We start from the raw sequence: 14318 nt of genomic DNA on the forward strand, positions 1-14318 counted from the left end.
GTATTTGTGTGCCAGTTGTTATCAGAATGACACCATCCTGCTCTCTCTCCTGCAGCCCCAGAGGATCAGTGGAGCTGCACCAGTTTCAAATGAAAATAAATGAGAGGCAGTGACCGCTACTGCCTGGGTCCCACTTTAATGAGGAAAAGGAGCAGAGAGGGAGGGAGCAGACGGAGGACAGAGGTGGAGGGTGGAGGGAAGGAAGGGGGTGAAATTGGAAAGTGAGGGAAAGATTGGTTGGAGATGGCAACGAAGGGGCTGAGAGACAAATGGATAAGAGATGGGTGGGGGTGTGGTGATGAATGGAGTGTCTCTCTCTGTCACCAATGCGATGGCCAGTTACAGTTGGAGCGCGCTCCGATGCACTGCAGGTGGAGCGCACAGTATTTTGAGTGGCCAGAGAATATCCCTCCATACTCCATTTGCATTGAGAGGAGGAATCACTGCACAGTCTACAACCCGGAGCAGCTCTGGGGGTTAGTATGCGGTTCAGTGGAACTGCAGTTAATATTGTACACCACAGCAGGTGTGGACTGCGCTGTACGAGTGGGGCTATTGTGTTTCACCCTGTCCAGCTAAAACCCTGTATTTCCAAATAAAGTGTGGCCACAGTTCTCAGATAAACCAAAGGGTTCTATGCTCCATTACATAAGAATTTTTGTTCTTCTTCTCAGGCTAATTAAATCTCTAACCCTTTCTAATGAAACATAGCTTATCCCCATCTCTCACACATATTTAATGCATTGGCTCTGCGTTAAGCAAGCTGAGATGGCCAATAGTCTAGTCTATATAGCTGTTGTCAAGTAGAAAATGTCAAATTCTGCCATTGCATTTGAGTTTTCAGGCTTTTAGATTTTTGCACATCAGTGGCCCCAAATGGCAGCAAGGTGAATGTAGCACTAAACCAACTTGCTGGTGTTCAGGAGCCAGTTTTGTGTGTCATTCTTACAGCTCTGTGCACAGATGGGCCTTAGCGACAGTTTATTTGATAGAAATGTGTACGTAATTTCTCACTGTGCGGGTGAGGACATGCTTTTCAGTTTAGAGTGTGACTGATCGCTACTGTATGTACAATAGAGGGTCTGGACAGATTGTCCGAATCCGTAGCTACATGCTGTTGTACTTCTGATGATCATTAACCAAACGTGGTAATGTTTTATTTTACAGGCCGCGACTTGGAGCGTGCGTAGCCCACATTTAGAGCATCATTCTGTGTAATAACGGCGTACCTGTACTTTATGTACCGCCGCCTATATGTAAGTCCAGGGGACTAACACGCAACATTTGAGAAATAAGGAGGAAACAACCTGGACACTTGAAATGTAATTATACTCTAAGTATGAAGTATCTATTCTAAAATTACATTGTATGTATATGATAGGTTCTATGCAAGAAATATTCATATGGAAGAAACATCCTGAATGGACTGTATGTAGTTTCTAAGGGGGCACCTATTCAGATATTATGGTGTATGTATAGCTTTTTACATGTGCCAGTCAGCAAGCTTTCATTTGGAAGTTCCTTCCAAATGAAAGCTTGTAAGTAGTAAGCTGTAAGTAGTTACTAAGTAAAAGGTGTGTATTCTAATATGATGTTGTATGTAGATGATACATGCCCTTTCAGTTGGGGGCAACCTTTACATGGTAGATATCTAGCCTAACTACACGGTACCTGTTCTATAATTACAGGCTACAAGAGGAACAAAATGTACACAGTTTCTGAAGTGATGAAGTAATGTCTGCCATGATTTTAAGTTTACCATATAGATTACCAGATAAAAGTGTTGAGCACGTTTGTTCTCACCAGTAAACAGTGGATGATTTGTTCCTGACTGTTTTATGATGCCAGCAGCAGTGGAATATTCACCTTTTCAGATGTGAACAGATGTACCCTCCATTCCAAGGATAGGAGATACAGTCCAAGTGTAACATGATAACACAACACTTGCATCTCTGAGTATTTACACCAAGATAGATATTGATTTTTGGACAGCAAAAGTGCAGTTTAAGTGTATTTATTTTGGTTTGCCATGTTTCCAAGCCAGCAAAAAGGGTTGCAACGTTTTCCTCTCTAAATACTGTGTAAGTATAATTTATTGTTACGTGTCGTTACAGTGTAAGTACAAGATAAAATAGCGTGTAAAATAAAGTGGTACAAAATGGAGGAAAAAGGCGATGTGAAGCCGTTAACTACAACACAAGTAATTGGTGGTGTTCCCCTTTAAAAGTCACACAGGCTTATAGGCTTTACAGTAGGTTAGAGCTGCAACTTGACCTTTTCTACTGGTCTGCTCCAGGGTTGTAAAAACCTAAAAGGACACGGTGCTGACCAAAACCCAGAGCAAAGTCATCTTGTTGGGAGAGAACAAGGTTTTCCCACGACCATAGCCATATGTTTCTATTCCATTGCAGACGAGCATCATCCAGACCAGTCTAGCAGAGACCATTAAAACCAGCAGATACTGTAGCTGGGAGTCCTCGTCAGGAGCGGAGGACATTGTGTGTGTGTGTGTGTGTGTGAGAGAGAGAGAGAGAGAGAGACTTGTGTCTATGTGTTTCTAAAATTAACCATTCAACACTGAAGTGAAACTCTACATTCTGGCACAAGTACTGAACCAAAACACAGCATCATCTGTTCATTTGACTAAATGTTTATTCCAGTTCTAATCTTAATCCAGCTAAGATTCTGTAGCTGGGTTCACTTGTGTACATGAACATTACAAAGCTGAGTTAAGGCTGCAAGTAACTATTACTTTCATTACTAATTAGTCTGTTAAATATTGGAGGGGCAATAATACTGGCCAGGTGGAACCCAATAGTAGTTGGCATTTCTGCTTTATAAAACAATGTACATCTAAATTTTTAGTCTGCCCCTTCACAGTGCATGACTTCACAGTTCAACTACGGGTCTGTGCATGAACGTTTGTCAGTCCACAAGCCAACAACACTAAACAGAGCACGTGGCACCAAGATGCCTTGCTCACCTCTACTTCCCCATCAACTCTCTTCATATACACAATATAATAATGTGGAAGTCGCTCCATTTAATTTCCAAAGAAAGTATATTTACAAGGTACTTAACACCCATTTTAGACCAGCATCAGAGAAGGACTTACTTGAATTGCTTCCTGAGGTCAGACAGAGGTCAACATCAGTAATGAGAGGACAGGCTGTATGGCATGGGAACGGATTATATCAACATCCTGGGTTTACACGTGCTGTGTGTGTGGCCCCATTCCCACACACACACACACACACACCTTGCCTTCAGGTGTAATCACGGCAGCACCTTTCCAAGCCAGTCACAAGTTAAGAAAATAGAGATTTGTTTAATTAATTTAACTGATAAGGTACCGTAATATCAGTCTGTGCACTAATTTATTCCTTAACCATGAGTCTCAAGTACAACGATCAGAGTTCTGGCCATGTGTCCTTATGAACCAAAGACTTATTGGACAAATACAAACAGAACACAGCAGATTAATGCTTTGCATTACATTTTCATAAAAGTCCTATTATGAAAATAAAGTGCCTCACCTTGCCTTGTTGTGCCATGTTCAGCTCTGACCACTAGACACACCTCGTCTATAAGTTAGTGTGTACGCATCAAAACTAGCACAAGAAAATAACTAAACATACATTAACTCAAAAACTATCCTTTTACTTTCAACTGCTTGTCAGTAAGGGATACACAGTGATACCCAGTCATCCTTATTTACTGTTAGGTAGGTTTATACATCAGATAGAAAAACTGACTCTGTAATATAGTATTTATCACAGCACCAAGTCAAAGTAAATTAAAGGCACAGCAGGGACAGGAAAATAAAGCGAGCTCTGTACAGAGTGAACGAATGTGTTGTAAAAAAACGTGCTGAAGAACCATAAGAGCGGATACAGCTGCCCTTTACAGCCGACAAACCACCCGAAGCCTAGCATGTCATCACAGCAGCTTTCACAAAAGCATGTTTATCAAACACCCTCCCCAGTGAAGACATGCTTAACACAGTTATCCGAGTATGACTATGCAAATGAGCACAAAAAACAACAACAATGCTGTCATCCCAACAAGGAATAAACTGAAAAACCTGCTGTTGAGGAAATGCAGAGTAAACAGTAGTTTTGGGCATTTAGTCAAAGCAGTGTGGCCTGTTTGGTTTTACTCCCAAACGTCAGGAGGTTAAAGTGGGACGTTCTCATTTTGTTTTCTCCCTGCAGACAGGCTTTACAGGAAATCGCACTCTCACACACTTTGTAACTCTCCATTTTCCTCCCTCTTCCCTTCTGCCCACTAACCCTCCTTTCTCTCTCCACCTATCTGCTCATTTCTTCTCAAGCTTTAGCGGGGCCCCCCCCTTCCTCCACATGCACGCCTGAGCAGGAAGGTAGTAATCTGAGCCAAATGTGGCTTAATCCTCTCACTTCCCCCTCTACTAACAAGACAGTTCAGATATTTAGCATACTTAGTGATTCAACAGTGCTGCAAAGATGGAACCTAAGAAACTATAAGAAATTAATATCTTCAGCAAGTGGCAGAAGTAACATTAAATCCATGGCTGTATGAAAATAAAGCACAGTGGACAGAGTGAGACAGAGCCAGGCAACACATGACAGAAAAAGCGGAAATTGGAGGCTTTCTATTTTTACGTAGAATGTTTTATGACCTCCAGATTTGGAATGCATCACCTCCCAGCCTCCTACGCCTAGATAATACTCCACCAGAGAAAGCAACGCAGGAGCACAGCTGTCTCCAGATAGCAGCTCTACACATACACACACACAGACCTACATTCCAGTGTAACAACAAGCTTTTCTAATGGGACACAGAGAGGGAAGCACCCAGCACAAATAATAGGAAAGAAAAACATTTTTTCAGCCGCGTTCCGATTCCGATACAAGAGCTCTTTCATTGAAATAAAACAATCAACACTAATAAACAGGGCAGCATGACTAAACGTTTTATGAGTGTGATTCAGATTCCTGTGTGATCTCAGCCACAGTCACAGGACATTTCATGATGTTTCACTTTGGTAAAACCCAGTACGTACAGTGCAAGTTAATACAAAACCATATGATGCTCCGTTTGAAGCTGGCATCACCCCTTTTTACCACATCTGAGAACTTAATGAAAAGTAAAGAACACATTTCTGCAAGTCTGCAGTAGGTCAAAACATCAGCGGCTACCAAACTTGCTGCGTCAATAAAATCTTAGGCACAGCTCATTAAACCAAGTGAATGAAAAACAAAACTCCACAAAACTGCGACCGCCCGTCTCAGGCAGTAAGAAGCTGCAGTCTTTTTATAGTGAGATATGTACCAATGTCCAAGTACAGTGGCTGAATCAAGTTCAAGTGAGCTGGGCTATTCATTTATTGGCCTGTACAAGTTCTTTTTTAACTGCTGTCCTGGGAGCAGCATCACCCTGCATGACCTACATCTGCAGATAGGCTACACTGACGAGCACACAAGGACTCGTGGCCTATGTGGCTGGTACTGTTGCTTCACAGCTGCCTCGTAGTATTAGATGGAATAAAACAAGCCAAAATCCTGAATAAATACAAATTAAGATGTTTACATTTGTTTAGAATGGAGTTAAAGATCGGTTTAAAATTCAATTCAACACCAATTTTACAGTGAGTAGATGATTAGACTAAGGTTTTTAAATGACAAAATCCATCTGAATTAAGGTAGAAATGTTTAAATGCAAGGCAGCATTCAGTGTGTCTGAGCGTACAAGGTCTCATCTCAACATGACGAGTGTGCTGCAAGATAAAGGTTAAAATGAAAACTACGCAGCCAAGAGAAACGGAGCGGCAACATGATGAAGCAATGATAAGACAACTTCATCACAGCGCAGCTGCTGCTAAACTGTTGCAAGTCACTGGCTTTGGAAACATAGTTCATGTTGACACTGGTTACAACCAAATCATCCAAAGCAAAACCAGTCAACCAGTCGAGTGGCAAAACAAATAGGACTATGTGAACAAACAGGATAAAGTGCCTTATTTGAATAGTTCACCTCAACAGATATAAAATTACCCTGGATGGTCTGTTTTGCTGTATTCACTAGAGTTAATACAGAAAACATGCAGAAGTGAGAAGGTACTCACTCTCTGATGGTCGGGCTGCAGGCACTTCTGTGACAGGTGACTGCCCCCTCTCCACCCGGGGCTCTGCCAGGGAAGGCAGGGGAGCGCTAGGTGCAGGTGGTGGGTGGTTGTTCTCTATCACGCCGCCTGGCACCAAACCATCCGGCTGTCTGAAGAGAGGCATCTCTGGCCTCCTGGAGACCCCCTCGGCCGGGCTGAGGATGGGGGAGGGGGGCTCTGCTCTTCTTTGAAGGGGCTCAGGGATCCTTGAGACTGGGGCATCCATCCTCCTGGGAGGGACAGGGGGCTCATGGGGCCTTGTCATGCTGAGCTCCCCCCGCCTGTTTGTGGAAATGGAGTTGGAGGAGCTGTCAAGGGGGGTACTCCGACTGCTCAGGCTGACCTCAGGCCGTTTAAGGCCGAAACGAGCGATGCCAGCACTGGGTGAGTTGTCAATCTGCTTAGAGGAGACCTCGATGGAGATTTCTGTGCGACGGGATGAGGCTAGGTCAGGGTTACGACCCCCTGATAACTCAATGCGCCTCATGCTGGTGTTTGGAGAACGTGGATTGGAGGACTCGGAGGGGGAAGATCTGGAAGAGGAGTAATCAGAACCGCGGGAGCTCAGGTCGTAGCTCCGCTGGCTGGATGCGGAGGAGGCAGATGAGCGAAGGGGGTGGGTGGTACGACGAGACAGGGGCGAGGGGTTTGTGGATGTATCCGTCTCCTCCACCTCAAATGACCGTTTCAGTGCTGGAAAACACAGAACATTTGTGGTTAGATAAGAAACAGAAGAGTCCCTTAGCCAATACAGATGACAGCCTGCTCCAGCATATAGGCCTGCTGACTTAATTCATCAATAAACATTTTTATTTTATCAAGCAAAACAAAAAGAAAACACATGATCAACAAACCAGAGAACATGAGGGCCTGAAGCAGCAACAACTGTAGAGTTCAGTTTATTATTAGGAAAAAGTTACTGACACTTCCTAGATTTCATTTATTTCATACAGGCTGTGGCCAGACGTCTTTGGTTCTTCAGAGGGTTGGTGATTTTTTTTTTTAATCAGAGGAGGACATTTACCCCTGCTTGATTTAACAATGTAAAGAGGAGGAAAACTCATTTGTTTACTTTTTGCTTGTTATACAGGAGAAAGTGCAGCTGAAGATGACAAGCAGTCAGCAAGTCGCACTTCGCATAGCTGTAACTTTAAGTAACAAACAATAAAACAAATATAACAAGCTCGTCTTACCGGATTTGACGCGCTTCGCATACGTCGACAGCATGGCGTTGGTCATTTCTAATCAGAAACGTGATAAAGTGTAATAAAACTGCAGCGGACGAACACACATCTACCACTAGAGGACAAGGATAACTCTGGCTAAGTTATTATAAAATTACACCGACATCTTCTTTTTCGATCCACTGCATTATCAGGATATCCCGCACACCTGTCGAACTGACCACCTGACCACACCTTGCCAACGCGCTGATCACGTGACCACCCCGTCATCATAAAGACGGCAAAATACGCTGTAGGTTTCTGGTCAAGTAAATCAAAAGATAATGGCCCGTGACAGTGATAGTTTAGTGTACTGGTGTTTTTGACGCAAATATACTACAAATTTGTGTTTTTAGGATCTTTATTTTACTTTATATGTACTATTTAGGGTAAAATAGTTAGTGATGGTCGATGAGGCTTTGTTGAAGCTTCGACACAGTGTTCACACAAATGGTTCATTACTCGAGGCCTCAATGACACAGTGCTCGAGTAGGACATCTAGTGGTCAGGAAAATGAAGTGCAATCAAGACATGTCTGGTTCATGGATTGGGATTTGATTCGCCATGCACATTCCTGTTCGACTACACTACATGGTTGTATGGTTTCAAGCTGACACAATAAAATATAAAATAAACATGGACTCATGTTGAAGGTCATGTGTCTTATTTGGCACGTCTGAGTGTAACCCTATATGCTCCTCACTTATATTTTGTGTTATGAAACATTTAAATGGTGCTGCTACATTAATGAGATGTGCTCTACAGATTCAGACAGATGTCATTCGCACATGGGACTGGTGCAAATACAGATTATAGTATGGACCTTGGCAAGGTGTGTTTTGGGGTTCATTGGTAAAGAGGTTCATGGGTATGTGGGTAAAGAGGGTGTGCTTGGGTAACTGTTTATAAGTTTTTATTGAGAAATAAATCCACAGTGTTCGGACACAAGCGGTTTCTCCTTTTACAGACCATTTCCCCAGCCTTGGAAAAAAAAAAAAACATTCACATGGCACAGATGAGGCTGGGGTACATAGGTTCGAAACAATTGCTTTATGAGCTACCGCGTATGTGTCAGAGCCTCGGGTGTCATAGGGCCATCACTAACAACAACTACACACAACGAGCCGTTTGAACAGACTCACAAAGATGTGTGTAAAAACTGTTTGTCAGGAAAAACTCATGAAGCATTTGTACAAATTCAGTGAAAGTCAGGAAATAGCTGATCTGAGAGAAGCTCACTGACATTTAATGACCTTAAAGCTCCACTAGCACAAATACTGAGCTGTGTTACAGCCACATATGAGTCAATGCACAAAGACACAGAGTCAAAGGAGGACAGATGATCCATGATGACTGGTGACAGACACTGGTGAAACAGTTCCTGGTCCAGATTGTTGTGGGAAAAAGTTGTGCCCTAATGTAGTTTAGTTCACAGTAAATGTCATGTTTGATTTGATGCTGTTTTCAAGAGAACTACGCTTAAAAAGAAAGATTAAATTTAAGCTATATATTTAAGGCTACCTACTAATGTCTTTCATATAAAGTACTGAAAAAATCCCACCACACATTTGATCCATTCCCACACTGAGCAGCCCTCTTCCTCCATATAAACACAATACTCCACCAGCAGATTTGTGTTTTAGTTGTCATTCCTGTTGGATAAAAGCTTTTACTCAGGCCACAGTTAGCTTCATGTCAGATGTGAGGGTGACACCTGGTTCACCTCTGCTGGGCCCAGAGACCAGTGAGGCCACAAGCCCTGGAGCAACACGACCCTGGTCCAGATAAACACCCAGGCTTCTGGCCTGCTCCAAGGCAGACAAGCCAAGCATCAGCATGGGAGAAGACCCTCCTCCTGGAACAGACCGTTTTCACATCCTTGCTGTGTTTCAGCAGGTTTTTGACTCTGTTATCGGAGGCTGTGCTGAGAAGCAGCTAACTGCTAATACAGTGTGAAATAACTGTATCAGGCTTAAACGTTCCAATATTCCTGTGTAAAACTATGAGTCTACAAATAGAAATTATAGGGTCAGCCTTCATTAGCCTCCTTTGGTGTTAAGTTCTTTCTAACCATCAGTGTGATTCTAACATTTATTTACTGACTGCATTAGTTTTATCAACTGACTGTATGTGGTACATTCACATAAACCCTGTACGTAGCCTGAGTGAGCAGCTATTTGGCAACACTTACACTGGCTTTGTTCAAAGGTAAGAAAATCTGCCTGCTAGCACCTCTAAAGCTCACCGACCTTGAATACCACAAAAACACATTCCTGTGTGTTTACTGTATTTGGCAGATCTTCATTACACTACTGAGAATTACAAGAAATATTAGAAAGAAAGAAAGAGATCATGACAAGAAACCTTGGCTCAGATTCTTTGATTGTATATGCATGTAGTGTGCATCTCCACCATCACAGTAATTTCATCTATCTCTGACAATAAGCTCTTTGTGTTCCTCACATTGAATAATGTAATTTAATTTGGAAAAAAAAACTGGCCTTGAAAATATTCCTGGAAGACAGTGTGCTCTGTTCTTCTTTAAGCATAAGAAATAGGCACTGGAATGATACACTAGTCACAAGGAATTTATATGTAAAATTCATTGGATGCAGGGGTAACGGTTTGAAATATCTGCAAATTTGTCATCATAAGGACAAGAAATAATAAACCTTTAATGAACCTCGCTGTTCATTGGATGTGTGACTCTCAGCTTTTAATGGAAAGTCAAATTAAGCAGCAAAGCATTTTTCAAAGTGCCCCAAACCACTTAAAACTGTGCTTGACTGTGATTTTGGGATAATGGCCTGTTGAAACTGTGCTAACTGTGTGGCGTGTGGGTGCGCTGTGGTAACAGAAGAGCCCAGTGCAGTGACGTCCTTAGAGACACATTGGAGACAGGGGCCCGGTCAGCTGTGTTTCTGTCTTTCTATCTATGTGTGTGTGTTTAAACACAGCTGTAGAATAAAGTAAACACAGCTTGATCTACCCTGGTTGGAGCCAAACTACAATATCTGCCTCTATTAATGTCACCGCATCATGGGATCAGTGTGTCTGTGTATGAACGCAGTTAGATGAAGCTCTGTCTGTGCATGTCTCTATGTGCCTGCATGTTTATATATGACTGCATACTGTTATATGTATATCTGTATATTTGCATCTCAGTGTGTGTGTGTGTGTGTGTGCGCATGTTTTTACTTGAGTGTGCAATTTCAAGGACAAAACCTTTTGATGTCTCCAAACTCCTGCAAACGAGGCGATAGTGGTGATCACAGACCTTCTAACCAAGCTAAGATAGTAATGAACCAAACGTCAGTCTCAGCTCTCTTCCTTAGCTCTGCCTTTCTCTCTTTACCTCTCATTCGCCTGGAATTAAATCAAAAGACCTTTTTAACCATATTAACTGTGGACTCCATTCTAAACAACACATTTTAAGTGAATCACCACTTAAGGAAGGCACTGAAAGACACTGCAAGAAATTGCATAATGTTTTTAACACTTTGTCGGACATGGGCCGAGTCCATATAGCGCACTGAAACGTTAAACTGGTAGAAGATCACATAATGTTGCTATTCTGTTCTCCAGTGTAGCATGTACCGGGTGAGCAGCACATTTTATCTGTGCCCTTCCTGAGCCAACATGGGACAATTCAGAAATGCCAGTTAATCTAAACTGCATGTCTTTATAATGTGAGAGGAAGCTGGAGAAACCCTACGCAGGCACAGGGGGAACATGCAAACATCACGACCAGAGGCCCTGGCTGGGATTTAAAATTGGAACCTCCCTACTGTGAGGCAGCAGTGCTAACCCACTGCCCCACGAAGCTGAAGCAACTTGTTTTTTTTTGCTGCACTGTAAATAAGTACACAGGTTGCCCTTCTATTCAGTTTGCTGTGGTATTTAACCATCCTTTCTGCTACCACGGCTGCCAAGAGTTCAACCAGGACTGAAATCAGAATTTGAAAATATTCAACATGTTGAGAGCGCACAGCTGAGGTCACTCACACTTAGTCTCTGTCTGAAAGACACAGCAACCTAAAAAGGCTCGGTGTGTCAAGATGTGCTCTGGACCAGCTAGCATGAGCATTTGGCCCTTAAGTTGGCTCAAAGCTTAACCCTTTCTCTGTTACACTTGTCAAAGACACCTTCCAGCTTCTGCAGAAAAAAAAACATTTACATAACAAAACCTTTCATCACAGGCTATTTTTTAGCCATATTATGGTGTCTGTTGATAACTCTGGGGCTGTGCAGGGTCTTGGCATCAGTGCACGATTCCAACAGGAGAAAAACAGCAAAGAGTGCCTTTAAAGCCTAACAAAGCCCTGCTGTGTTCCAGTGACCCATGGAACTTCCCAGTAGCACCAACCTTGTTGGCGTCATTAGCAGGAAACCTGCCCTAGCTGGTGAGTATAGATTGGCCTGATAATGCTGAGCACAGCTGTCAAATGCGCAAGCTCCGTCTGTGAGGCTGGGTTCCTCCACTGCCTGGTCAAATATTTTCACCCACCACAGAAATCTGCTCCTGTGGAATTTCCTCTGATTGGGCTAGTGAATGCCCTTACCACGTAGCTTAGACATACAGAGAGAAAGACAGAGGGAAAAAGATCAAGTAAAGAAAGACAGCCGTTATCGTTTGAAATGGGAATCAACTGGTTCATATTTGGCCAATAGTGATATCTTTATTCTGAGAACGACCATGTGCAAGAGAAAAGAGCGAACAGACCACTTTTACCAAATGACGCTGTAGGAAAAGTGTGCAAGTTTATGTGTTTGTTCTGCTCGGGGGAGGTCCAGTGGTCAATGATCTCTGTGATTGTGAGGCTAAGGTCACAGCTGAGATCATTGGCCTCATGGGCAAGAAAATCCTGTCCTCTGTCTCTCTCAGCTTCTCGCTGGTGTCATCAGTTAAAGGAAGAATGCAATGAATCACACTTGGAGTCCAACTACTAACACGGTAAAATGCTCTTTCATTCATACAGTTACTGTACAGATTATGGATAGCGTTACATCAAAATGATCCCTATTTTCTGTGGTGTTTTTTAAGAGCTCCACTCATTTAACATGTTTATGATGTGGCTATATTTGTAATCAGTGTAATCAGATGACAAACATGTGAGCAGTGAGGCCTGTTGGTGTATTAGTACACATACTGTTACTCCATAATGTGATTGCAGTGAAAGTGGATTTACTGATTTAAAAGACACCCTCCAAAAAAAGTTCATGACAAAGCTACTCAGTTACAATAAAGTGAGGACTTATAACTTTCAAACACTGATTCTTATTGGCTTGTTGGCTGGGTATAGGACTCACAGCCCTGCTGCATCTGTGCCGTGCTGTATTCACTGAACCACACAAGCTCATACATCATAGTGCTTGGTGGTGATACAAAGGTATTACCACACTCTCAGCCCAACCAGAGCCAACACACACCGCTGACAATCACAACTGTCGGCCATTATTCCGGTTTTACACAAGAGCAATGTCTACAAGCAGGATGTTGAGCCACAGTTTAAGGCACACACTTCTCTCTTTTCTGAGCGCCCCTTATCTTTCTGCTCTGTTGCCCTGTGTAAGCCTAGAGACAAGCAGAGAGGGAGAAGGAGGCAGAGAGATTCACCATACATACCACAAGCAAACTGGTGTTGACGGAGGAGCAGCTCCGGACAAGTGTGGATGCCTTCCTAATGGTTATGTGTTTGTGAGTGACAGGAGACAGACAGTGAGATAGACAGGCCATCAACCTCCACCCACCCTCCTCGCACCCTCTAGCACTTTAGGCCAAGGTGAGAGTAGCTGAGGATGGATGAGCTGCTGAGAGAGGAAAAGGGGAAGCACAGCCGGAGGATGAGGAATGGGAGTGGGAGAAGAGGGATGACAAAGGGAATCTGCAGGCCAGGGGCAGAGAGAGTAAAAAAAAAAGAAGAACGAGTAGAGGGGGGAGGTGGACCAGGTGTTCCCCTCACAGCTGTATGGTCAGATCGTGACTCCCAAGTGCTCAGCATACATTATACAAACACACATACAGTACAAGGTTTCTCCATGATGCAGGTGGCTCTAATTGGAGGATTCATCTGTTGCACACTCTCTCCTGAAAGTGTTCTTTGACACATGCTGCAACATCACAGATGCAGATACCCACATGACAACCATATCAAACATGCTCTCGTGCATCCCAACAAAAGTTAAAGAGCTACACCGTAGCTCACCACAGATGTCAACAACCTCGTCACACTCTCCATTTTCCCTGATCTACTCGGGTTCAATTAGACATGTGGAAACTTTCTATAGTGTCCTCATGGCTGGGTTAGAAGGTGCTGCACACCACAGAGTGACAAAAACAAGAAAAGCAGTGGAGCAGCAAAGTGTAAGAAAAAAAAGAAACTAACCTTCAAAGTCTGATATGATCCCTTCCAAGTGAGCGTTGACAGTGGAGTCAGACATTTTGGCCACAAGTGTGTATGTGCGTGTGTGTTTAATGTCAGAGAAAAGGGAGCAAGGTTCCCTTTCCCCAGCAAGGAAAAGTCTTCCTGAGGCGCAGTCCTGCTTTTAAACAAATCCCAAATTAGGAGTCCGTGCAAGACAAAGAGGGGAAGGAAAAAAACACAAGAGTTGAGCAGCTCACTGATCCAAACCCTCTCTCTATCGCTCCTCTCTTTCTTAAAGCAGCAACTTATTTTTCTCTTCTCCTCCTTCTGAACTTCCAGAACTTGGAATGAGCGAGCAATGACAACCCCCCACCCTCCTTCTCTCCCTGTAGCCTGCTTGAACCCCCCCGCCCCACCCTTTCTCCTTCCCTCCATACTTCCCTCCCTTTCTCCAGCTGTCCACTCAGACTGGCTCTTTTCTGTAAAAGCTCTCATTTTTGCCTGGGTTGGTCAGATTACGTCTATGCTAACATTCAAAACACACTTCCTATAGACTCAATGACATGACTAACACATTCTGTGCAA

General features: G+C 43.2%; 1 protein-coding gene across 1 annotated transcript in view; it reads right to left on the reverse strand.

The window, feature by feature from the left end:
- Nucleotides 1–14056, reverse strand: part of LOC109969461 (neuronal-specific septin-3-like) — a 61746-nt gene extending 47690 nt beyond the window's left edge. Inside the window, exons 1-2 of the mRNA XM_020616363.1 lie at nucleotides 13755–14056; nucleotides 6107–6838 (exon numbers count right to left, since the gene is read on the reverse strand). Of these exons, the coding sequence (XP_020472019.1) occupies nucleotides 6107–6838; nucleotides 13755–13809 (787 nt within the window). The 5' untranslated portion in view covers nucleotides 13810–14056. The remainder of the gene's footprint in view (nucleotides 1–6106; nucleotides 6839–13754) is intronic.
- Between the last annotated feature and the right edge of the window lie 262 nt (nucleotides 14057–14318).

The sequence above is a fragment of the Monopterus albus genome, unplaced genomic scaffold, assembly GCF_001952655.1.
Source record: "Monopterus albus unplaced genomic scaffold, M_albus_1.0 scaffold174.1, whole genome shotgun sequence".
Taxonomy (NCBI): Eukaryota; Metazoa; Chordata; class Actinopteri; order Synbranchiformes; family Synbranchidae; genus Monopterus; species Monopterus albus.